Source organism: Ictidomys tridecemlineatus, chromosome 1 (genome assembly GCF_052094955.1).
Source record: "Ictidomys tridecemlineatus isolate mIctTri1 chromosome 1, mIctTri1.hap1, whole genome shotgun sequence".
Classification (NCBI taxonomy): Eukaryota; Metazoa; Chordata; class Mammalia; order Rodentia; family Sciuridae; genus Ictidomys; species Ictidomys tridecemlineatus.
This window is the reverse complement of record NC_135477.1, coordinates 126311699-126336514: the sequence shown is the minus strand read 5'-3', so window position 1 is coordinate 126336514 and position 24816 is coordinate 126311699. Positions and strand designations below refer to the sequence as shown.

Genomic DNA, 24816 nt, shown 5'->3' with positions numbered 1-24816 from the left:
CAAAATAACTGTCACAACAAAAACTCAACAAATTAGTTATAGAAGAAATATATCTCAAAACAATGAAGACCATATAAGACAAACCAAGAGCTAACATCATACCCAACCATATAAAGTTGAAAACTTTTCCTCTAAGATTAGAAACAAGACAATGTGCCCACTCTTGACCATTCCTGTTCAACTACTACATTCAGTAGAATGTCCTAGCCACAGCAATTAGGCAAGAGAAATAAAAGATATCCCAACAAGACAGGAAGAAGTAAAATTGTCTGTCTGTTGATAGTATGATCTAGGTGAAGACTCCACCAAAAAACTATTAAACTGATAAAACAAATTTGGTAAAGTTGTAGGATACAAATCTACATTAAAAGTTAGTAGCATTTTCACAGACTAACAAAAAACTAACAAAAAAGAAAATACTTAGGTATAAATTTAACTGAGGAAGAAGAACCTAAATACTGAAAACTATAAATGCTGATGAAAAAAATGAAGAAAACACAATAAATTGAACAAAATCTTTTGTGGACAGATTGGAAGAATTAATATCGTTAAATGTACACACTACCCAAAGTGATCTACAGATTCAAGGTAATCCTCATCAAAATTTCAATGTTATTTTTTGCAAAAACAGTATTATTTTCAATACTTCAAATTCATGAGACCACAAAAGACTCATAAGAACTAACCAATCTTGAACAAAAAGAACAAAGCTGGAGTCATCATACTCCCTGATTTCAAGATATATTATAGAGCAACTATAACCCAAGCAACATGGTACTGGCATAATAATAACAGACACATCAACCAAAGGAACAGGGCAAAAAGTCCCAGAAATAAACCCATGCATTTATAGTTAAAAGTATCAAGAACAGACAACAGGGAAAGGACAATTATTTCAAATAACTGGTACTAGTTAAAACTGAATATTCACACATGCAGATAAATAAAAATGGATGTAAGTCTCACATCATTTATTTAAAAAAAAAATTCAAAATTCAAAACACCTGAAACTGTTATAACTCAGAGAAGAAAATGTAGGGGAAAAGCTCTACAGCGCTGGTCCAAACAATTATTTTTTGGATATAACCCTGAAAGCACTAACAACAAAAACAAAAATAGACAAACCAATGGGATTGAATCAAACTAAAAACTTCAAAGCAAAAGAAACAACAAATGAAGAAACAATGTGCAAAATGTGAAAAAATAAATGCAAACCACAGTTGGATAAATAATACAAATATTAAGGAATTCAAGGAACTCAACAAGAAAAAAACAAATAACCAGATTAAAAAATGGGCAAAGGACATGAACACACATTTCTCAAAAGACATACAAATGGCCATTAGGGAACATGAAAAAATGCTCAGCATCACTAATCATTTTAAGAAATGAAAATTTAAACCACAGTGAGATATTATCTCATACCCAAGTATGACTTTTTGTGTGTGTCTACGTGTGCTAGTGATTGAACCCAGAGGTACTTTATCACTGAGCCATATACCCAGCCCTTTTTTATTTTGAGACAGGGTCTCCTCACTAAGTTGCTTAGGCTGGCCTAGAACTTGTGATCCTCCTGCCTCAGCCTCCTGAGCTAGGATTACAGATGTGTATTACCACAAAGGCCTAAGTATGTCTTTTATTAAAAAGATGAAAGAAGTCTTTTAGTGAGAATGGGAACTTTCATACACTGTTGGTGACAGTGTAAATTAGCATAAGCAGTTCCTCAGGTAACTAAAACCAAAACTAACATGAGATTCACTAATCCCCTTTCTGGGTATATATACAAAGTAACTAAAACCATCATGTTGAAGGGAGAACAACTCTCCCAAGTATTCACTGCAGCATTATAATTAAGTGTTCATCAGTGAAGAATAAGAAATATAATATCTATGTAAATAAATATAACAGATACATGCAAATATATAAAACCCATAATGGTAATTCTGCTTTTAAAAGAAATGAAATCCTGTCATTTGTAAACCTAGAACACTGTTAAGTGAAATAAGTCAGGCAAAGAAAAGACAAAAACCATATGATCTTATTTAAATGTGGAATCTAAAAAAGTTGAACTCACAGGAGACAACAGAATGGAGTGGTAAAGAGTGGGGAAGATAATGGGGACTTAGTGGGCAAAGGGTACAAAGTTTTAGACAGTGCAAGAATGAGTTTTGAAATCTGCACAGCAGGGTGACTTGTTAATAATACTGTATTACATACTGAAAACAATTATAAATTTGAAATGTCTCAACATAAGAAATGATTATGCAAAGTGATGGTTATGTTATTTAGCTTGATTTAACTATTCTACATTATATAAACACAGTAAGATTACAGTATGCTCCATAAGTGTATACAAGTATGATCTGACAAATGAAAATAATATCCAATATGGGAGAGTGAAAAGATAAAAAGATAGGAAAGAAATATTTACAAATGAATATTCAGCCACTGTTTATCAAAAATCTAAATATGTGCCAGATAAATACTGTGTTTACCACTGGAACTACAAAATGAGATGTTACTGAGTACACTTTTTTTTTTAAAGGACAAACACATAAACAAATAATTACATGTAGTAAATGTTGCAATGTGTATGCTAATCACAAGGATGATAAAAAGAACAATGAGATTAAATCTTCCTGCGGGACAGGGAGTAGCCTCACAGAAGAGATTTGTGTGCACTCTTAAAGAATGAGAAAGTGTGTCACTGTAGGAGGAACAGTTTGAAAGCATTCTTGATGAAAGGATTGCTATAAAACAATGGTAGGATGGTATGGGTCATTAGAGGACAGTTTAGCAATGTTGGAACTCAAGGAGCAACTGAGGAAAGCAAAGATGATAAAGTGGGGGAAATCAAGGAAAGAACTGCATTTCAAATTATGCTAAAGAGCTGCATTTGACCTGCTGTAAATACAGAGAACCTTCACCTCCTGCAAGTAATTAGGAGAATAACAAAATCAGATCTGCTTTTCGTGTGTGTGTGTGTGTGTGTGTGTGTGTGTGTGTGTGTGTGTGTTCTGGAGCGAACTCAGGGCCTTGTGCATGCTAGGCAAGTGTGTGTGTGTGTGTGTGTGTGTGTGTGTGTGTGTGTTCTGGAGCGAACTCAGGGCCTTGTGCATGCTAGGCAAGTGTTCCATGCACAAAGATTTCTAGGATAGCAATAAAGTAGATAAACTTGAAGAAATGTTAAAGGAAGAGAGAAATTTCAAAACTACTGGAATTGTCCAGAACATGGAAAAAAGAAAAGTTAGAAGCAGCAAAAGGAATAATAGAAACAGTCCCATTTAAAGACAGAAAAGAAGTGCATGAATCAGGTGACAAGGAGAAGGCAAAATATAACAGAGTATATTTATACAGCATAGCAGTCTGGGGGCATCAGTGTAGGGACAAAAAACCCTACATACCTCAACAACCCTGAGAGGTAAGGCAGAAGATTTCAAGAAAGTTTCAGGGTATCTCCTGGGGTCAGTACACCTCCAGTCCTACATCTCATACCATCTACATGTACAATAATTGATCATCACAATGATGACCCTAAATCATCAAGAAAAAAGTCCAATTATGTTCAGCACACTTTATTACTATGGCAGGTAAGTGAGTAATTAAGATGGCTTTCATCAACAATTAAAAAATAGAATTTTGAGACCAAACAATTACGAATTTTCATATATGCAAATTTCCAAATTTGTTAAATAACTACAGTTTCCCTATTCTACAGTGCTAATACCAAGTCTTTGATTTTTAAAGCTTTGTAAACAACAAATTATCTCTTGTAGTCAAAGAATGTTAAACGTTCAAAATTAGGCAATATAACAGATTTCTGATATCTAGTACTTTAGAAGGGGGCGGGGGTTAACAAATACCATGTCAGACAGAAGAGCCTTGAAATTCTGGATAGCTTCTTCTCGTTTGTGTTGCTCTCGCTCTCGATCTATTTCTTTTGTTTGTTCCGAACGAGCTTTTTGAACCTCCCTTTCCCTTTCCCGAAGGCTTGCCTCAATTCGGGCTTGCCTTTCAAGTTCCTTTTCTTTTTCTGAGTCTAAATTCTGTAAAAGTAAAATTATATTATTTTTCTCACCAACTCCATCAAAATATAGTTTCATAGAATAATTAGCTTGCAAAAAAAACCCCCTTGAATCTAGTTTTTAACCAGTATCATTCCCAAATCAATTACCTGATTTTTATGTTAATACCAATATATCCAACTTCCCCCACAAAACATACCATTTAAATAGTTAAGAATTATTATTCAGTTATAACGGTACAAGTAAACACAATAACACTCCACTGTCAGGTATAACTTAAAAAAAAAAAAAAGAAGTAAACACAATGGTTACCTTGGCTATTTTTTCAATATACTGTTTGAAAAGGTCTTCTCTCATTGATGAACTATCCACTGCTTTGTAGCGTGGATCGCTTTCAACTTTGTCTTTTACTTTGCTCCACCGAGACTGACTGTCCAAGTGATAATTTGATAATAGTTCAAAGAAATCTGATTTAATCTATATTTTAAAACAAGTAGTGGGATGGGGGAGAATAATATATCATGATAAAATTATCATAGCTAAATATTTACAAGTAGAAAAAATAACATTTACTTACTTTAAATATGAGAATAACAACTTTAAAAATGCATTTAGAATAGAATAAATCTTAGTAAAAGAGGATAACAGAACTGCTCCTTTATTTAAAAAATAAAAATCAATAAGCATACAGACTCTCACTTAAAAATCTGTCAAATTCAAAATAAGTTGTATTTTATAAAGAAAAAACTATGAAGAAATAAAACTTTTTTGTTTTGCTTAACTTTTGACCTCAGAACTGCCACTGTTTTCATGGAGAATATCAATGCACTCAGGCTTATGAATTGTTAGCAAAATAACATCAAGTTGGCAAGAACAACATCTTAAAAACTGATGAATAAATTTTTCAATTATTAAAATAGGAGAACTAAGCACAAATACTAAGTCATTACAAATATAGTGTTAAATGCCTAAAATCAAAATAGGGTAAAAATTTGTATTCTGGTAAAAAGAGCAATGTTTGTCTTGACATATAAGAAAATAATTTCTACATTGATCATAATTAATCCTTATCAAAAGAACTACTTTTAATTTTTCTGTACTTTTTAAGTGTTTGTCAAATACCATACTTAACTACTAAGTACCAGAGATAAGAATTAAATAATATTAATTCTTAAGACCCTACTCCAAAAATATATTTATTTTTTAAACAGGAAGAAAAAGTAAAAGCATTTATTTTTACAAACTTTTGAGGACCTAAATGTTTTAAAAATTCAATCTTATTTTAATTACTTTGTATTCCTACCACAGATAGTAGCCAAAATCTTTTCAACAAAGGATTCTGACTATGTCAAGACCCTCCCCACCATAGGGATTAAATATCTGCCTTTCTGCCTAAGGGAATAAGAAATTAGAAATGCAATCAGAATTTAAGATGTGTGTACAAAAAGAAATGAATCATTCCTTCTGCTTATTCCTACCCTATCAATCCCCCTTACAACCTCATTTCTCTTATTAAACGAGGTTAAGATCCTTTCTGGAAAACATTTGTAAAGTTATAAGAAATACATCATCTACATCAGAAATATTTTTTAGAAGAGAAGAACTAATTAATTGTGGATCTCTCCACTGCTGAATTTGGCTCTTAATTCCATTTACATTAGTGAGTAATGTTCATAAACACAATATTTCAAGACAGTTATTAAGAAAATACTTATTTGGGTTCTATCACAGTGCTTCCCAAATTGTCTATGGTGAAGGACATTTTTTAAAGCAACAAATATTTTAAAGCAACAAATTTTCAGAAGATACAAAAAAAAGTGTCATAAAAAAGAAATACTTGATAGTAGTGATATAATTTCTATTCATCTTGTCTACTTTGTATGATGAAAACAAATTCCTAGATTTGTTTAAAAACTAAGTGCAACATTTAACACCTATGTTAAAACACAATTTCTAACAAACAGGAATTTTTCTAAACCAAAGAAATTCATATTAACTTAGATAACCCTATAAAGTAAGGGTTATCATATAGTTTCTAAAAATTTATGATGTATAAACAAACCATAAGTAAAATTAAATTTTAACTTCCTTTCATTGGGAGAGATTATCATGGCAGGCTATAAGTGGCTTAACTGTGCAAATTGTTTGAGAGTTGTATCAATGTTATAAATTGTCATTTACCATTACTTCAAGTCAAGATCCAGATATTCTCCCTGTTTTCTTCCCTATTACAAAATTATTTAACTTATTCAGCAGGAAATTTAAAAAAGAGAAAAATACCAATTTCATTAAAATAAGATTAATTCCATTACATGTAACATCAAACGTGATATTCTAAAATACATTTGAACCACAACCTTACAAAACTTGCTTATAAGAAAAAAGTAAACAAATAAACTTATAATCCCAGCAGCTCAGGAGGCTGAAACAGGAGGACTGAGAGTTCAAAGCCAGCCTCAGCAATTTAGCAAGGCCCTAAGCAACTCAAGACAGTCTCTTAAAAAAAAAAAAAAACTAACAAACAAAAAACACAAAAACTTGCTACTTAAGAAAAAAGAAAAACAGATTTCACGAGAAGTCAGTTAATTTTAAGCCTTTATAGACAATATACTTCATAAGAATATAAATAATACAGTGGAAGTCATGAAAGAAAAGTCATAAAATTTCATGTATCAAATATTCTCAGAATGTGAATATAAATATACTACACTTAAACTCTTAACAATTTCTCCTTTGATAGACTAGTTAGAATTGATTTTGCATTTGTTAAACTGGCTCAGATGTTTCCCTTTAGCAATTTCCTGATTTATTATTACTTTGCAATTAAAAAAAAATAGATAATTTACTTATATATCATGTCTACTTAATTTCATTTTTTAAATTAACACATTCTGGGCAAAATTCTCACCATTTCATAAAGAAAAGTACTAAAAAAAAAAGTTAAGTACAGGAACTGAGAGAGTCTAATGTTATCATATAAAGATACCAATTCTTTCCTCACTAGGGAATCCCATAATAGTTTGCAGGTTAGATGACAACTGCACTGATTAGCAGGCCGCACAGCACAAAACTATAAAGTCTACCCACTCATTATAAAACAGAATATACAAAATAGCTACAAAAAAGCATTCAGAGAAAGAAAATTAGGTTAAAAATGCAAAGAAACACATTCCACTTGTATAAAAACAATCATACACTATTAAACATTTAATTACTTGATTTTCTTTCAGGTTATTCTAGAAGTTAAATGCAACAAACTATTCATTAACGTTTCTTAATATAAGCTGTAATGTTTTAACTTCCCAGAATAAGCAGTGATTTTAAATGTCAAGAATGATTAGGTTCCAGAGGTTATTTCCCCCCCATTCATAAATCACACCAGGACACTAAGGAGAATGGCTGCACATTTTGATGGTTCACACACCACTGGTGCTCTCTCCCCACCAATCTGCCTCCTCAGTGGTGAGCCACCTTTCTACTCCTGACACTGTTATCAAATGACATTTGGAATTTATTAATCTTTTATAACTGACCTTTACTTTTGATAAGCAATAATTTATATGTAAGATAGGTTCACTGAAAGATTAGAAAGTCACTAAAATGCTATTTTTTTAGGGGGTAAAAAAAAAAGATAAAGAAGTTCTTTGAAATTCAAATGTTAAAACCTATGAAGAGTTTTGAAATCTTAGCAGGCATTTAGCAGGTCCCACTGAGCAGGCAGTCCTAAAAGCCAATTCTGCACTTACCAGGCATTTTAGTGTTAATAAAATGTAAAGCAATCCTATATAGTTTAGTGAAACTACTAAAATAAGTATCACGGAAGTAAACTGATAGCACATATACATATAAACAATTGTAAAAGATAAAAAAACAAAAAGCAAACATAGGTCCAATTATTTATGCCCATAAATGAGGTTAGAAACAGCACCAGATTAGCTCTTTCCCATTCACATTCTCATAAACTGCACAGCGGAACTAAAACCATCTTACCTTCTCACCTCTGGTCTTCGAATCCTCTTTCTCTTTCTTCCTTGCAGCTGCCACAAATTCATTAAACAACGCTTCTCTATCTTTCATCTTTTCAATTGCTTTGAATCTTGAATCTTTAGCATGTTTGGCTGCAAATTCACTAAAAGTAACTCTGTAACAAAATGATAAGTGTGCTAACTTTGGTTGAGCTACTTCTGCGTGTAGAGAAGATATCATTTTCCCAGTAAAAATATATGCCAGACACACGAAATCCCAACATCTACCTAAATAATGAATAATAAGACACAAAAAGAACAAGTAAAATGGGCTAAAGAGTGAAAATGCGGTTAGTAACCTTTATGCCATCAACATGGAATTACAAATAGATATATACATATGCGTACACACACAACTATTTTAAAAAGAAAAAAAAAGAGGCAGTAGATCAGAGATCAAAGAATATCTATACTTCATATCTATACTTCAACAGATTTAGGAGTTCATCTACTTTTACCCTAAAATGAAACCTGTTTCTAATCGTATGAAATAACTCTTACTGCATTAGCTTTCTTTCCTTAAATAACTATAACCCTGTACAAAGTGCATGAGGCAACTAATTTCTAGAGATCATCAGAAAACAAGAGAAGAGAAATTCACAAAACAAGTCCTATTGCCATTGACCCTCAGGTAGTTTTCCTTCCACTTCCCAGAAAGCCAGACTGCAAGTGGAGCATAGTGGTCCCAAAGCTACAAGAGGAAAATATCTGAGTTTGGGTGCTAAAAGAGTAGAGGAAGAAACTATAAAGATTCCCAATGAGGAATGGTGGTGCATGCCTGTTATCCCAACAGCTGGGGAGGCTGAGATAAGAGGACTGAAGTTTGAGGCCAGTATCGGCAACTTAGGGGGGCTCTAAATAACTCTGAAAGACCCTGTCTGTAAATAAAACATTAAAAAGGGTTGGCAATGTGGCTCAGTACTTAACAGCCTTTGGGCTCAATCCCTGGGATACACCCCCCCAAATCCTAATGACTTCCAAGAGGCTAAAGCAGGAGGATCACAAGTTCAATGCCAGAACCAGAAACTTACCAAGATCCTAGATCCTACATCAAAATTAAAAAATAAAAAGGGCTAGAGATGTTTCTAGCTCAAGATACAACATCGCTGAATTCAATTCCCAGTACAACAGGGGTTGTGGGGTGGGGAAGAAGAAGAGGAGAAGGAAAAGTTATAGAGAGAGTAACCCAGAAAAATCCCATTTAGGGTGACTTCTGAAGAGTCCACAAATAAAGCCAAACTGCCCAAGAGTTTGGACAACCAGAAAATGCTTTTCTACCATGGTGTCACAGGGTTAAGAGCAAAAAAGAGAGAGATTCATCAGTGCTGGAGGAAAAACAGTAGCAAGCAAACAAAATACACAAAATATCCACAAGGGAGAGAGCTAGGAGATTGAGAAAAACACATCTACCCTAACAAATTAAAGCCTAAAATTAAGGGGATACCTGATAATTAAAATGTCTGTTGAAACAAAAATTCCCATTCTTCAGCTGAAGACAACAGACTTGAGTCTCTACATATCATCCACAATGTCAATATTTTCAATAAATTTAAAAAAAAATCACAACAGAAAGAGACTTGTAAGTGATAGAAAAAAAATTTATGTTAGTAAAAACTGAACACAAAATGTCCAGATGCTATTCTAAGAAGACAAGTACGTAAAACGGCTATTTTAATAGCATTGGAAGAATTAAAGATTTTAAAATAGGTTCCAACAATTGAAAATATGGTCTTAATAAATGAAGAGAGAGGAAGTTTCAACAGAGATATGAAAAACAGAATACAAGAATTTAAGCTGCAAGGAAAAATGAACCTGATACGTCTCATATGAGAATAGATACAGTAAAATAAAGAGTAATTTACTTTAGGTTTAGATTAATAACTATCATCTAATCAAAAGAGATCAAACAAACAAAAAAGATTAGAGGGTCCTGTAAGATAATATCAATCACTTTAACATATGTATAAACAGAACCCCCCAAAAGAGCAAAGAGTGAATGAGGGCAGAAAAAATACTAGCCAAAATCTTCCTAAATTCGATGAAAACATCAATTTACAGACCCCCAAAGTTCAGCAAACTCTGAGCAGGTTAAGTTATAATGTTAGGTGTTTTTAAAAAAATATGAATACTAGGCATTATAAATTTTCAAATATATTTGGTAGATATTTAAATATTTGAAGTATTCAACTTAAAAATAGTAATGAGTTTCTAATAAAATACCCCATATGTTTAGCATATTTTAGAAGGAAAAAGCTTATCTTCCCCTTAAAAAACTATTCCAATGCAAAAAGAAAAATACACCCTTATATGTGTTAAAACAAAAATTGTTACAACTTATTTTTTAAAAATTATTTTAAAAATTAGCTGATTAGAATTTCAAAGTTAAGACATTAACTAAAAATTTAAAAACAGCACTCATAGGTAACTTATTTTTATACTCTGGGTAGGCAAAGCCAGATTATAATTATCTTTTGTATGAAATCAAATTAGTCATAATGTCAAATTGCACTAACTCAGTATTTTGAACAGTAGAATATACTGCAAACCTGGTTTAAAAAATAAATATGCAGCCCTAATAAAATTTTAAAGTAAAACAAAAATCTGTATCCCAGAAAATGGACAATAAAGTCCATTACATCTGTGTTCATATAAATTAAACAACTTGTTTTATAATTTTAAGATTAAAATAACATATTACTATGCTTAAAGAATGAATCTTTTAAAACGCAAAACCTAAGTGTAGAAGTGGAATTGAATCATTTTATACATTACTTATAAAATAAAATATTATCTTTTATTATAACGGGCTAAAATGAAATCATATCATTAGATTTGTGTGCATATCTTTTTTATCACGACTAATACTTAATCCTGAAAAACACTACTTTAAAACACATGTTAAAACAAAATATTTTTGGGGGAAATGAGTGAGTTGGTGGTAGGGGTCCAGGCAAGATGGAAGTATTGTTGACTACAGCATACCTGAAATTTCCATTTAAAGAAAAAGACACAGAAGGAATAGGCACAGTTAAGTAATGCTCAGTCATTTTTTTTCCCTTGGAACAATCCCCAGCATTCTATATTTACTAGATGCTATTAAGACTTTTGTGAGAGTGGTCTTCCAAATCAAAGCAAAAAATTAATTCCATGGACAGTATTCTCACTTTTAAGTTCTTCCTTGTTTGCGTCTACTAACTAGAAATGGTCCTAATCCATGTTAGAATTAAATGTACCAAAGTAGAAATATAGCACACTGTTTTTTTTTTAAATTTTCTGAAGCAATCTGCATTGTAGAGATACTTTAATAATTCTATCTGCCCAAAAATAACACCAGCAGGATACTATGATTTAATAAGACTTATATCTACAAAAGGAAAACCTCTTTGGAGTTTTGATTCTTCCCAGACTCATAAAGAGTTTTAATAACTAGATCTTATTAAATCACTTGGAAATAAGCTACAGACGTCATATACCTTCATCTATAACTATTTCAGCATGCAACTCCTGAGAGTAAAGCTGTTTTCTACCATAACCACAATAACTCAGGAAAATTAAGAATTTTCAAATATAATTTAATATCAAACATATATTCCAATTTCCTCAACTGCCCCAAAAATGTCTTTTATAGCACAGTCAACTATGACCCATGAATTTATCCTTCTAACTAAGAAAAAAATCAAGACCACATGAAGAGTCTGAAACTCTACAACCCCCTGAAGAATATTACATTCTTCATGGTCACAAATACTCTATTACTTTTATTTTCTGAAATTTATTTTAATACCATAGGTTTCATTTCACATTTCAAAAATAAAACTATACCAAATATATTATCTACAACACCATCACTCTTCCCTACCTCCACTAACAAGATGAACTTTTATACACAGAGACTCCAGGATTCTACTCTATAGTTTTAGAAATTTTCCATGAGGATAGGGACGTAAAGTTCACTAGTACAGTACTTGCCTAGTGAAGTACTGGGTTTGATCCCCAGCATTGCCAAAACAAATACATAATTTCATAGCTAGGTGAAATGTCACACACCAGTAGTCCTAGCATTTGGGAGGCTGAGATAGGAAGACTGCTTGAACCCAGAGTTCAAGGCCAGCCTGGGCAACATAATGAAACCTTGTTCCAAAAACAAAAGAAAGGAAAAGAAAAATTTCTCCATGTACCAAGGTATTCACAGCAACCTAATACATTGTTGTTCCAACTAATACATAAATTAAGAATAATTCTCCCTACTGGTACTCTTCTGCACAATACTGGGTTCAAGTTAAAATCCTAACTTCACTACTTAATTTGATTTTCTTACCTTATCTGTAAAACAGATATGCCACAAGTATCTAAATATTGACTATTCTGAATGTTCAATAAGATAAAAGATGTATATATGAAAATGTATTCTTTTAAGTTCACCTAAGCATATAGAATATTCAATAATTGCTTTAATTACTGTTAAAATGCTAGACATGAGTTTAAAATGTCTCATTTTCTTGATCCTTTTCATATATAACACACATTAACAAGCAATTTAAAATGTTATACAAGATAACGTAGAAAAAAAACTTAAAGATGAAAAGCCCTTTACCATTTTAACTGAATCAAAATAATTTTCTCCTCTGCAATTTATTATACTTAAAACTTTATAAAGATAAGAACAAATTTTATATCATTTACCAGTCCCTGGAGAACAATTTATTCCCAAAGGGAAACATTTAAATCAAAGGTAACCTCCTTAGGGCACCTGCAGGGGTCCTCTAAAGGATAGATTTTTTTCTTTCTTTCTATCCACATCCCAGCCTTTTTATTTTTGAGACATGGCCTCGATAAGTTCTCAAAACTGGCTTTGAACTTGCAATCCTCCACCCTCAGCCTCTTGAGCCACTAGGCTTACACACAAGTGCCACCATACCTGGTTAAAGGAAACACTTTAAGAATAAAGATTAAAACGGTAGAAACCAAAGTCAAACACAGCTTTTCATGTCCAAATATCCAAAAGGTAGAGATACATTTTTAACTGATTTTAAGAGGAAATACATCGTTTGTTATTTAACAGTAATAAATCACATACCTTGGATTAAACTTTGCTTCTTCCATCATTTTTTTGAAATCTTCCTTGGCTTGCATTATTTTGTTTTTCTTTTCCCTGCGTTCCTCCTCTGCCCTGGTCTTTACATACTGATCAAACACCTATCATAAAAATATACCAATTTGACATGTCAGTCTTTCATACAGGTAATTTAACTATCAAGAATGTTTTTGTCCAAGCTGTAATAGGAAAAAAACCTTTAAATATAGGTAGCTAAAATCAGGTTATCTATGTAGCAAATTATGAAATACTTAGCATACTACACTCTACTTAGGTATTCAGAAGGGGGAAAAATGCTATTTAATTTTGAAATTTTCCCCAGTTACTTATTTTAATTTCAAGTAACTTTAGAAGTATTAAAAGAAATCACAGTCCTTCTAATGTCTTCTAGAAAAACAAAAACCAATAACATGGAACCTATAGTTTAATTTTATTTCGATGCTTCTCTTTAAGACTAGTTTCACCAAAATGAGTAATTAATACACTCTCCACTACTTAATAACATATCATTGGTTACTTGTGAGGCTAGGGTGTGAGGATGATGAATCAATACAAGGAGAGCCTGGGCAATACAGGCAGACCCCACATCAAAATACATAAAGTGCAATCAAGATAATAACTATACGTCTAATTTCCACCTTCTTCAAATCCTAATAAAATTATTTATTTCTAAGTCATAAACCATAAAAGGCAGGGAAATGAGAAAGAGAAAGCCACTTGAGAAGTTGCAAAGCAAATGAGCAAGTGGTAAAGGATATAAGACCTGAGAGAGAGAAATGATCCAGCAGTCAGGGGGGGAAAGCCATTTATTTATTTATTTGTTTAGTTATTTATTACAGAGAATCCTCAAACAGCTCAGAAACTGATAGCACCAGACACTTAAGTAAGTGTGGGTGTGGTACAGCTACAATAAGGAGTATCTGATGAAAACCTGTTTAAAAAGCTATTCAATTGCTAGATCTCTTAACCAGCTTTAAGTTTCTAGACACTGCAGTTCTTAAACTCCAGTAAAAGACAAATACTATTCTCCAGAACAAAGGAGTGGCAAATCCTAGATGGCAGACTGTTTTTGTACAGTTCAAAAATAGTTTTTACATTTCACAAGGGTTAAAAAAAAGAATTTCATGACACATGAGGAGTCCATGAAATATATCCATATTTCAGAGTCCATAAATAAAGCCTTTATTGGAAAAGTCATGCTCATTCCTTTACATGTATTTATGGGTGCCCTTAGACTAAAATAGCAGATACAGAGTTGTGACAGAAGCGGTATGGTTCACAAAGCCTAAAATATTGATTATCTGATTCTTTTCATTAAAAATTTGCTGGGGGCTGGGGATGTAGCTCAGTTGGTAGAGTGCTTGCCTCGCATGCACAAGGCCCTGGATTCAATCCCCGGCACAGCAAAAATAATAAAATAATAATAAAATAAATAAAAACTTGCTGAGCCAGTTCTACAAGTAAACAAAATCTCTCTGAATTAGGGAATCTTGTATTTGTAATGAGGATACCAGACCCAGAATGTGGGAATTCTCTAAATACATACCAAATATTAATAAAGTTCTCTCAGAACCAAAACAACAAGACTTGTACCCTTTTACTGGGATACTACTTACCAAGAAATGAACTAGATAAAGCTGCTCCAGGGGACTCTCAACAAACCATCCTAAATCACCCCACAGTAGACTTTTCAACCTTGGCACTATTAACATTTTGGGGTGAATATTCAGCAGTATTTCTGGCCTCTAACCACTGGATGCCAGCAATACCCCTTCAGTTATGACAATCAATAATGGCTACTAGAGACAAAACTGCCCTGCAGCCAGCACATTGTAGTCAAAATCCCTAATCATGAGGGCTCATTCAGATGCTAAGAGCACCCAAAGATTCCGTGGTCCTAATCTTGAGGTAAAGGCTATAGATATAAGGAAACATTAAAAACAGAGCTTTAGTATCAAAAACAACACCATAAAATGATTTAAGATTTAAGTTAAAAGGAAAAAAAAATCCTAAAAACCTCATACAATTAAGACAATTGCAGCCATAAAACAAGATAATAAACACACAAACCCAAAACAAAACAAAACTCTAAGAAACTAAAAGGGATGAAACGAGAACCTAACTGAGAATTGGGTGACAAATAAGTTTAAAAAAAAAAAAAGACAGGGAAAAAAGATTTAGGAACTTTGTGGCACAATTTGGGAACAACAGAAAACCAGAAGGGGAAAAAAAGGAATGCAGGAGAACTTCCCAGAAGTAGAAGATATGTTTCCATACTGAAAGAGCCCAGCACAATGGACTCTTAAATCAAGGCATATAACATAAAGAGATGTTAGAAAAGTAAGGAATAAGGAAGAACCTACTTGCTTACAGAGTAGGAAAAATGAGCAAAGGAACTGATAACGGGATGGCTTTAAAAACAACACTGAAAACTAAAAGCAGAGCAATATCTTCAAAATTCTGAAAGAAAAAAAAGATTACCAACTCCAAATTCATATAAACAAAGGCTTTATTAAATATGTAAGAATTCAAAAAATTTATTTCCTTTGAATGCTCTCTTTCAGATATATTAAAATGAATAAAACAAAAAAGAAAAGTCTTATAATGTAGAGAACAAGTGATCAAAAAAAAAAGAGAGATGAAGGCAATCCTCAGGATATCTATATGGAGTCATCATGCTGAAAGACAATAGCTACACAGCAAGTGTAGAGGGTAACCAGTTTATAACAAAGCTAGTCAGAAAGACAGAAGAAATGCTTCAGGTAATAAAAGCCCTCTTTTTTTTTCTAACACAAAGTATAGAAATATCTGGCACTTTAAATATGGAGACAAACATCTTTGCATGAAGTTAAAAAAAAAAAAAGTTTCCTTTAACATACCATAGGCACCTTTCCAGGTTAGTCTCAAATTAGTGTATAATCACCAATCTTTAAAAGCTGTACAGAAATACCTACAATTACCTAACCACCCCCTATTAGACATATCGGTAACTTTAAATACCCTCTAAATAAACCATTGCTATAAATCGTGAAAGTATTTGTATGCTGAAGGGAGAGAGAAAGTTATTTCAAACTCCTTTCTCACCTATTCTTACTTATAAAGTTTATAAGAAAATGTTTATTAACTTTCTTTTGAGGTGCTAGAAAGAGTTCATATTCCCTCCTCTGGAATATCCCAGGCCAATGTTAGAAATCACTCTCTCTGAGATGTGCAACTTAAAGAAAATCAGAAGTTTTTCTTGTTTGTTTTTCAATTTAAAAAGGTTTTTTTTGTTGTTTTTTTAGGTGTAGATGGATACAACACCTTTATATTTTTATGAGGTGCTGAGGATTGAACTCAGTGGCTCACACATGCTAGGCAAAAGCTTACCACTGAGCTACAGCCCCAGCCTCAGAAGTTCTTTTAAGCTTCCAAGTTTCTCCAAATTATTTTTGACATACTTTCCAATATACTTGGCTGTATGTTCTCTATTTTAAGCAATTATTTTCTTAGAACTGTAACTCATGAGCAAAATGTTATAACACAGGGAATGATAGTGCACATCTAAAATCCCAGTGACTTGGGAAGATGAGACAGGAAGATTTCAAGTTCAAGGCCAGCCTCATCAACTTAGTGAGGCCCTAAGCAACTTAGTGAGACTATGTATCAAAATAAAAAACAAAAAGGGCTGCATATGTATAGCTCAGTGGTAAAGCACCCCTGGGTTAAATCAGAACACCACCACCCCACCCCCCGGCCCGCCCGCAAAAACTATAATACACACTGGGAGAATCAATAGATTTATGGGCCTCAACAAAAATACATTAAATTCTATAGCACCTAGCCCTTAAAGGTACATTCTGGGGTGCTGGTAAAACTCTTATTTCTTGATCTAGGTGATTATATGACAAGCTCATTTAGTGAAATTTCATTTAAGATCTTGAGACTTTTCTGTGTGTAGTTTTCTTAAGTATTTGTCTCCATTATTTCTCATATCCATTTCATTTATAATTTCACATTGATTTAGTGAACAATCATAGATGGACCATCCTGAGTAATCACACATGTAATGTTACCATAATATATCAACATTAAAATGCTTGAATAGTACAGTGTATTTAACTGTTTATTTTGATATAAGAAACTACTCATTTTAAAGTGTTAGCATAACTATTATCTACATCAGAACCTAAAATTCTGAATGGAAACAATCTCATTCTTTTAAAAATGTTATTCATTTAAAAGTTAAATCTAACAGACAAAAATATTTCTATCCTCTCTTAAGTGACCTTTTATCCAAAACAAGACTGAAGAAGAGAAACTGTATGTTAAAATAATTTTAATATAAAATACCTTTTATACTAATGCAAACTACATGTAAACCTACAAGTAACTAGGAAAAGACAAATCAAAGACATTCCATTTTAGATTATGAAGCTTTACAATGAAATTATTTGTTTTTCAAATCAATGCACAAATTACAGATATGAAATTACAAAGTACAAATGGTTAACTTAGCATCTTTTTGTTTTTTCCTTGATTTTATATTTCTATGCAAATATATATATACACACATACACATTAATGTCAGATATTAACTTCTCCTCTCCTTCCTTCCTTTCTTAAAAACAATACTTTTTTTAAAGAAAAAAAATGCTCCCAGGCAAAAAAAAACTTTAGGTAGGGTTTTTGTTTAAAATAGAATTACAGGGCTGGGTTGTAGCTCACCGGGAGAGCACTTGCCTAGCATGTGTACGGCACTAGGTTTGATCCTCAGCAGCACACAAAAATAAAGGCATTGTGTGCATTTATTACAAAAATATTTTTTAAAAAATAGAATATACTTCTCAAGTATAATTCTATTATGGAGATAATCACCATCAGCTTGAAGAATGCCTTCAAATGGGTCAAGAATTTTAGTTCTCATATGTTACTTATGATTTCATTCAAATAGAAATTATAATATGCAGTACCATGAAGAATTAAGTCACAAAACATTTAAAATAAGACTTGGGATATTTAGATTAGGCAGTGATTCAGGCACTATACACTGAACAATGGACAAAGCAACATTCCAGCCTTTATAGAATTTATATTCTATAGTAGGAGATATACATTAAACAATGTAATTTTAGACAATTAGAAATGTGCCATGCAGAAAATAAAGAAGGCAGAGATAATACACAGACTGATCAAAAGGTACTGGAGCTGACTATGCTAATACCTGGAGGAATAACATTCCAGGCAGATTAAATAGCAAATACCAGAAAATTCTAAACTTATTCAAGGACTATCAAGGCTAATGTGGCTACAATGAATGAACAGCACTGAGTACATATAAAATGTTTTACCCTACCTGAAATGGAAAACATTAAGACAGTTTTAAGCAAAGAACATTGACTACATTTGATATCACTTAAACTTTAAAACTAGTCTGGCTGGTGTGTCAAAAAAGAACTTTACTAAGAGGAGCAAGAATGAAAGTAGGAAAACTGATTATGGGCTACACAAATGATTAAGAGCTGGTTATAGTGGCTTCGATTAGGATGTTGGTAAGGAAAATGGTGAATAAGAGGTTAGATTTAGAAAATGTTTTGAAGGTAGATTTGATGATATAATGGAAATGGGAAAAATAAAGAATCAAGGCTGATTTATAGGTTCTGCTAGTGCCATCAATTGGGATGAAAATGAGATGATCATATACAAACAGTATTAAAAACAAAAATGGGGGAAGAAGATATAGCTCAGTTGGAAGAGTGCTTGCCTTGCCTGCACAAGACCCTGGGTTCAATCCCCAGCACCAAAAAAAAAAAAAAAAAAAAAAGGCTATCAAGCTTGAAACATAGATGCAAATTTATAAATCTTCTCTATTCATTGAAGTTTATGATTAGGCTTACATGCAAAAACCATACCATCTGCGTAAATTTTCTAATCATTATATTATACATATTAAAGATGAACACTGGGGCTATAGCTCAGTGGCAGAGTGCTTGTGTGAGGCACTAGGTTCGATCCTTAACACCACTTAAAAATAAATAAAATAAAGGTATTCTGGCCATCTACAATTAAAAAAAAATTTTAAAAAGATGAATTCTACTGTTACCAAAAGAAATTTCATAGCTCAACAGCACTATAGTTAAGTGGCTCAAAAATCAGCAATTCACAGAGATCTGTGTCAGAATGATTCTGACAATTCAATAATTAAATAAATTGGAAGTGTGCAATACTTTAAAGAAAAAAGCAATCACCATGAGATAATACATGGAAGCTCAGTAATAAGGTAACTCTAGTTCAGCGGAGAGCCTGAAGTGTCCATCACCTAAGAATAGGATGAAATCAGTTTAATAGATGCTACTTAGATCTGAACTTGTGTGTGTGGTGTATTTAAGACACAAGTATATGCCTTTGAGTACTATCTATATACATACACATATACATACTGGTAAAGAACAATATGAATAAAAATGTTCATTGGTGGTCTAACTCTTGGCTAGGGCTATATATGAGTTTTCCCCCACTTTTTACTCATCTTTATTTTGCCATTTTCCTCCAAATTTGCATTTTTTGCCCAATAAAAAGCAAATGAATAAAGCATTTGTAATAAATTTTAAAATCTCCTTACACATGTCCTCACTGTGTATGTACCATAAGAACAAAATGTTTAAAAAAAAAAAAAAAAAGAAGTCGTCCTGTCCATAAACGAAAAATTATCCGAGTATTTCTGAGGCAGAAAAGTCTACACAAAGGCCCATAAATGACTGTGTACTCAGATGAAAGACTATTTTTGAAGTACTGTGTTAGGGGAAAAAAAAAATTATGCTGTCAAATGACATTTACTTTTCTTACAATGTTATTTTCCTTTTACCTGTTTTCTTTCTTTAGGATTGAGAAGTAAATATCGAGGATCAAAAACTATCTTGTGCAACTCTTTCTCCCATGTTGAAAAAGCAGACACCTTTAAAATAAAAAATGTATTGCCTCATGATTAAGTTTGCTCTAAAAACATAAAGGTCATAATTTTTCTTGAAATCTACAGGACATCTGTTTATAAAGCAGACATAAAAACCAAACTGAAAGTTTCCATCACTAATAAATGACAAGCAGCGGGAGGCTAGCAATAGCAAATTTCCACACTAATTGGCTCTGAACATTTCTGTATTATATAGAAATAACACACACTTAATTACTCATTAAAACAACCACTACTGTGTGACATTTAAAAAAAACAGTACATCAGAAAAAGCCTTGAGGATTTGCATTTTGATTTTAAACACTATCTCCAATCATGTGAACAATGTTATGATTTAAAATTGAACAGTCATACTCATTCAAATAAATCTGTAAATATAACCCAAATGTTAAATTTCTTTCTCAATTAAGTTTCTAAAAATATCAAAAAATAGCAGTTCTCCTTACATCAAAAGCCACTCTGAAGATATTAAAGGAAGAATCATGTATACCTTACCTATCCGAAGTAGTCCGCCATTCTGTAATGTTAATACTCGTATATATTACTCACCAAAATTAAATGACCCAATAAATGTTTAATGTTATTTGTACTTAAAAGGACAGTAAAATGGGATTTAGTGAAACATGATATAATTAGCCAAGGAAAAGGCTGTTTCAAAGAACAGGTACAAATTAAGTTGATAGGGTTCCCTTAATCCCCCCCTACAACATGAGCACTAACCTTAGATTTGACCTTTTAGCAAGACATATTTATATTACTTATACAAAACAGAAATATCTCCCCCAAAGATTGTTTTCTGACCCCTCTCTCTAGCAGCATGTCCTTGAACTGCTTCATTCGGGCCTCCAGAGGGACAATGGCCCTTTCTCGGGCAGCTTTAATTTCAGCTTCCATGGCAGCTTCTTTCTCTGAATCAATGTCTTTATTATCATCTCGCCTATGAAAAATAAAACATAAGGCATCAACTGACAAAATATTAATAACAAATTATATTAAAATCTTAAAATCAATGGAATTTTCAAGACTCACTACTGAGCAGCATATTTTTGGCAAAAACAAGTTATATTGAGGGTTTAAAATGACTTCTAAGGGATAAACAACTTTTAATCTAATAATAAAATTACAAGTTTCTAATGATGTTATAATGGATGCATTGTTAGGAAAAAAATATATATATACCTTTAATGTGCTGTCTCTCCCTGATACTAGTTGATACAGAAAGTAAACTATCTTACAAAGTGGGTAAAAAAAGAGTACATAGCATTGATTATAAACTATGTGTTAGACTCAAACAGCATAGGATGTAACTGTTTTAGTTCTTGAAATGATATAGAAAAATGGTATTCTCCAAAATTTTTATATTATAAATTCATAAAATACTTCTAAAATCTAATAAAAACTGATATTAAGTCTTAGTAATCTCAAACATTTATTTTGAAAATAAAATATCTGCAAACTTGGCCAAGTGGATATGTGAGATATATACCTTACCTACCTGACATTTTTATTACTCACTTTCTGGGTGATAAGTTGAGATTTAGGTTGAAGGACAGGTCCCAGAGAGCAACATAGGCCCAGGAGTAGTTAGGTAGTAGTAGTAGGAATTAGAACTGTTCATCAATGACTTTTTAAACTACTTCTTGTTCCTCCAAAAATGTATCTCAGGACTAAGGGCAGGCCTGTTGCTCATGTGGTACTCAAGTAAAATTTTAAACATGAAATTAAGTCACCTCTCAACACATATTACTATGAAAAAGGCCTATTCATGTAAATAATCCAAAAAGGAATTCAATAACTCAGGTGTATTTGAACAAATCTTTTTTAAAAAATATGATCTGCTAAGTATATAGCATTAACAAAGTTGATTATTTTTCCTATAGAAATCTACTGGTAATTCAAAAGCATGCTATATAGGAAACAATAGGTAGCCCAGGAGATTTAAATGGTACTAAGGCTAACCCATAAATATGAGAGGTAAATAACAACTTAGGGAATTAATCAAAAGTATAGAAGACAGAGTCCATGAACTGCAGGAACTTAGCGAGATAGTCTGTGACCTAAGATATGCACAAAACAAACAGGTAAAAGCAATTTGCCAAACAATATACCCTCTTAAAATAATTTATTTAAGAAGTATTTAAATAGTTAAAGAGTTAAGACATCCAAGAAATATAATAACTAATGAAAGTAAATAACCTTTATAGAATTATATTAAATGAAAATGTCACAATACAAACTATCACTATCTATCTCAATAAAAGAAATAAAAGAAAAACTAAGCCAGGAAAAATAGGCTTTTAGCTTTGTACCTAAATAGAGAAGCTCGGGCAATCCACATAAAGGACTTCTTTGACATTCTCCTGATAAAAGCAGTTAAAAACCTTACAGAGTTGTCTATAAGAACAAACAATTAAAAACAACCTAAAAGTTTAACATCATAGAAACATCCAAAATTATGGTATAAACAGAATGAATACAGTCATTTATAAAAATTAAGAATACAAATGTCTTATTCTAGAATTTTTTTTTTTAAAAGAACTGATAACACATTTGGTCAAGAACTAAAAAGTCAACTGTAAAAATGAGAATAGCTGTGTCAAGGTGATAGATTAAAAGTGATTCTCCTTAATATCTTAATTTCTTTAATACTGTTGCCAATAACAATTTTTTTTTTTAAAAAAAAGAACCACCCTTGACAGGGATTATTATACTCATTCCTTGCCATAATTTGGCTGCATTCAATCTGTCCTTTTCCAATTAGGACTATAATTATCCAGTCCCTAATAATGTATCCAAGCTTTCCTTTTTGCTGCTAAATAATGGTCCCATTCCCACAATACACACACACCCCTCTATCCAACCTTCCACCACCCTCCCACCTCCCATAATAGGTAACATTCATATTTCACCCAATTCCAGAGTACTGGCCAAGCTAATTCTTCTGTTTCTAGCAATATTTTTTCTCTCAGAGTACTTTCTAAGCTCACAGGCCTACTTCATACCAAGTAGTAATGACCAGACCCAAGGACTAGGTTAAGTCATAAGATAAACATATAAAGAGAGAGAAGTATGTCTATTTTTATGAATTCTCCAAAATGGTATTTGCTGGGATTTGTACGGGAAAACTGATTTTAATAAAATTTAGACATAGTGAATTTTTATAAAGAATAATCAATTAATTCCTAAAATGCCACTGAGTTTCATAATACATATTGGAATAACCAATCTTCTCCAAATCTGGCAACAGAAAGGATACCATTTCTTATTATAAAACAAAGATATTTAATATCAAGTCTAAGAGAGCAACGTGACTTCTGCCTCCTAGTAACACAAATATTACCTTGGGCCTTGCAATCACAAACTGATAACCTAATCAAAGTTAAAAGGTAAATCTATCTGGAATCACACAAACTATATATATTACTTACTTCCGCTTTTTTGCTTTGACAGGCTCATCTTCATTAATTTCTTCCATTAGTTCTTGTTCTTCTTTAACTATGAGACAAAATTTAATTAAAACTTTGAACAAAATAAGCAGGTAATCACTGAATTATATAGGCATGGATTCTGCTAATCACTACCAGAACACTTCCTTTAAGCAGTTTAAAAAAAACTAATTTATAGGTATTTCACTCACTTGCACTCATAGAGAATTGCCACTTTTGGATGGACAGCATTGTTGGGGTTGGGTGCCCTGGCAAAAACATTTCAAATAGTGTTATAAACAGTTAAATACATACATTTCACAACCATTTCTTTAAAAACATCATTATTTGCATAAAACATCCACTTAATACCCATTTTTATAAAAAATCATTAAAGTATAATAATGGTTCTCTTTATCCTCCCTTTACATTCATATTGAAAATTTTCTTGTACAAAGCTTAGTTTTACAAATACATAAAAATTTCCCTGATTTTGGACTTATAGTACATTTTTTGATGCATTTTAATGTATTATATCAACTAAATGAATCAAATATTTTGAAAACAGACTCATAAGTCACATACTTTCTTGGCATCATTTAATACTATGGTCATAAAATATTACTATCATGCCTATAAAACAAACATTGCTAAAGGAAACAAAATAGGTGCCTAATACCTTCAGTACTAAATAGGCAAAGTTGCACTTGGTGGGAAATTACTAGTAAGCAGAAAATGTCCAAACCACATATCTAATAATACATGAAAATCTCTCAATCACTAGAAAGACATATATTAAGAGTTGTTTTACTCATAGAATTAAATGATTTTTGTGCTTCTATACTACATGAAGTAGGGGGAGTCTATAAAAACACATTCATATCAATACAGGCAAACTGCCAATAAGAAATGTACAAAAAATACACAATGAAAATTTTATAATTATTTGTACTCAATGTATTGAGTACAAATAATTATAATTATATGTTTAAAACAAGAAAATTTTAGTCAACAAAATATTAAAAAATACTTTGTGCGCTTTTTGATTACTGCCAAAAATATATATCACTGGTCCCAAAAAGTGCCCAAAGGCTCACTAAGGAGTGCTTTAGTAGTAGTAATAAGCATAAGGCAAATAACATCATCTCCAGCATATCTACCTTGAACTAACTGAAAATCATGATAAAGGAAAATAAGCTAAAAAAATTTTTACAAAACACAATATTATCTAAATTCTTTGTATTTTTACCTTCATCACAGCAAACCAGCATAGCAATCTATTTTTAAAAATTAAATA

General features: G+C 32.1%; 1 protein-coding gene across 8 annotated transcripts in view; it reads right to left on the bottom strand.

Annotated features, from left to right (window-relative positions):
• Positions 1-24816, bottom strand: part of Tcerg1 (transcription elongation regulator 1) — a 65570-nt gene that overhangs the window by 5381 nt on the left and 35373 nt on the right. For 5 of the 8 annotated variants that reach the window (XR_002483825.3, XM_021725697.3, XM_013358170.4 and 2 more), the window contains 9 exons: positions 23732-23788; positions 23523-23589; positions 22404-22454; positions 20896-21031; positions 19990-20079; positions 13128-13246; positions 8016-8166; positions 4338-4502; positions 3864-4046 (listed from right to left, as the gene is read on the bottom strand). Coding sequence is in view for 6 of the 8 variants with exons in the window: in XM_021725697.3 (XP_021581372.2) it covers positions 3864-4046; positions 4338-4502; positions 8016-8166; positions 13128-13246; positions 19990-20079; positions 20896-21031; positions 22404-22454; positions 23523-23589; positions 23732-23788 (1019 nt within the window). In the remaining 2 variants the exon portion in view is untranslated. Of the gene's footprint in view, positions 1-3404; positions 3535-3863; positions 4047-4337; positions 4503-8015; positions 8167-13127; positions 13247-19989; positions 20080-20895; positions 21032-22403; positions 22455-23522; positions 23590-23731; positions 23789-24816 lie in introns of all 8 variants that reach the window. The other 3 variants (XM_005324202.5, XM_005324203.5, XR_005728630.2) reach the window with 2 other exon arrangements.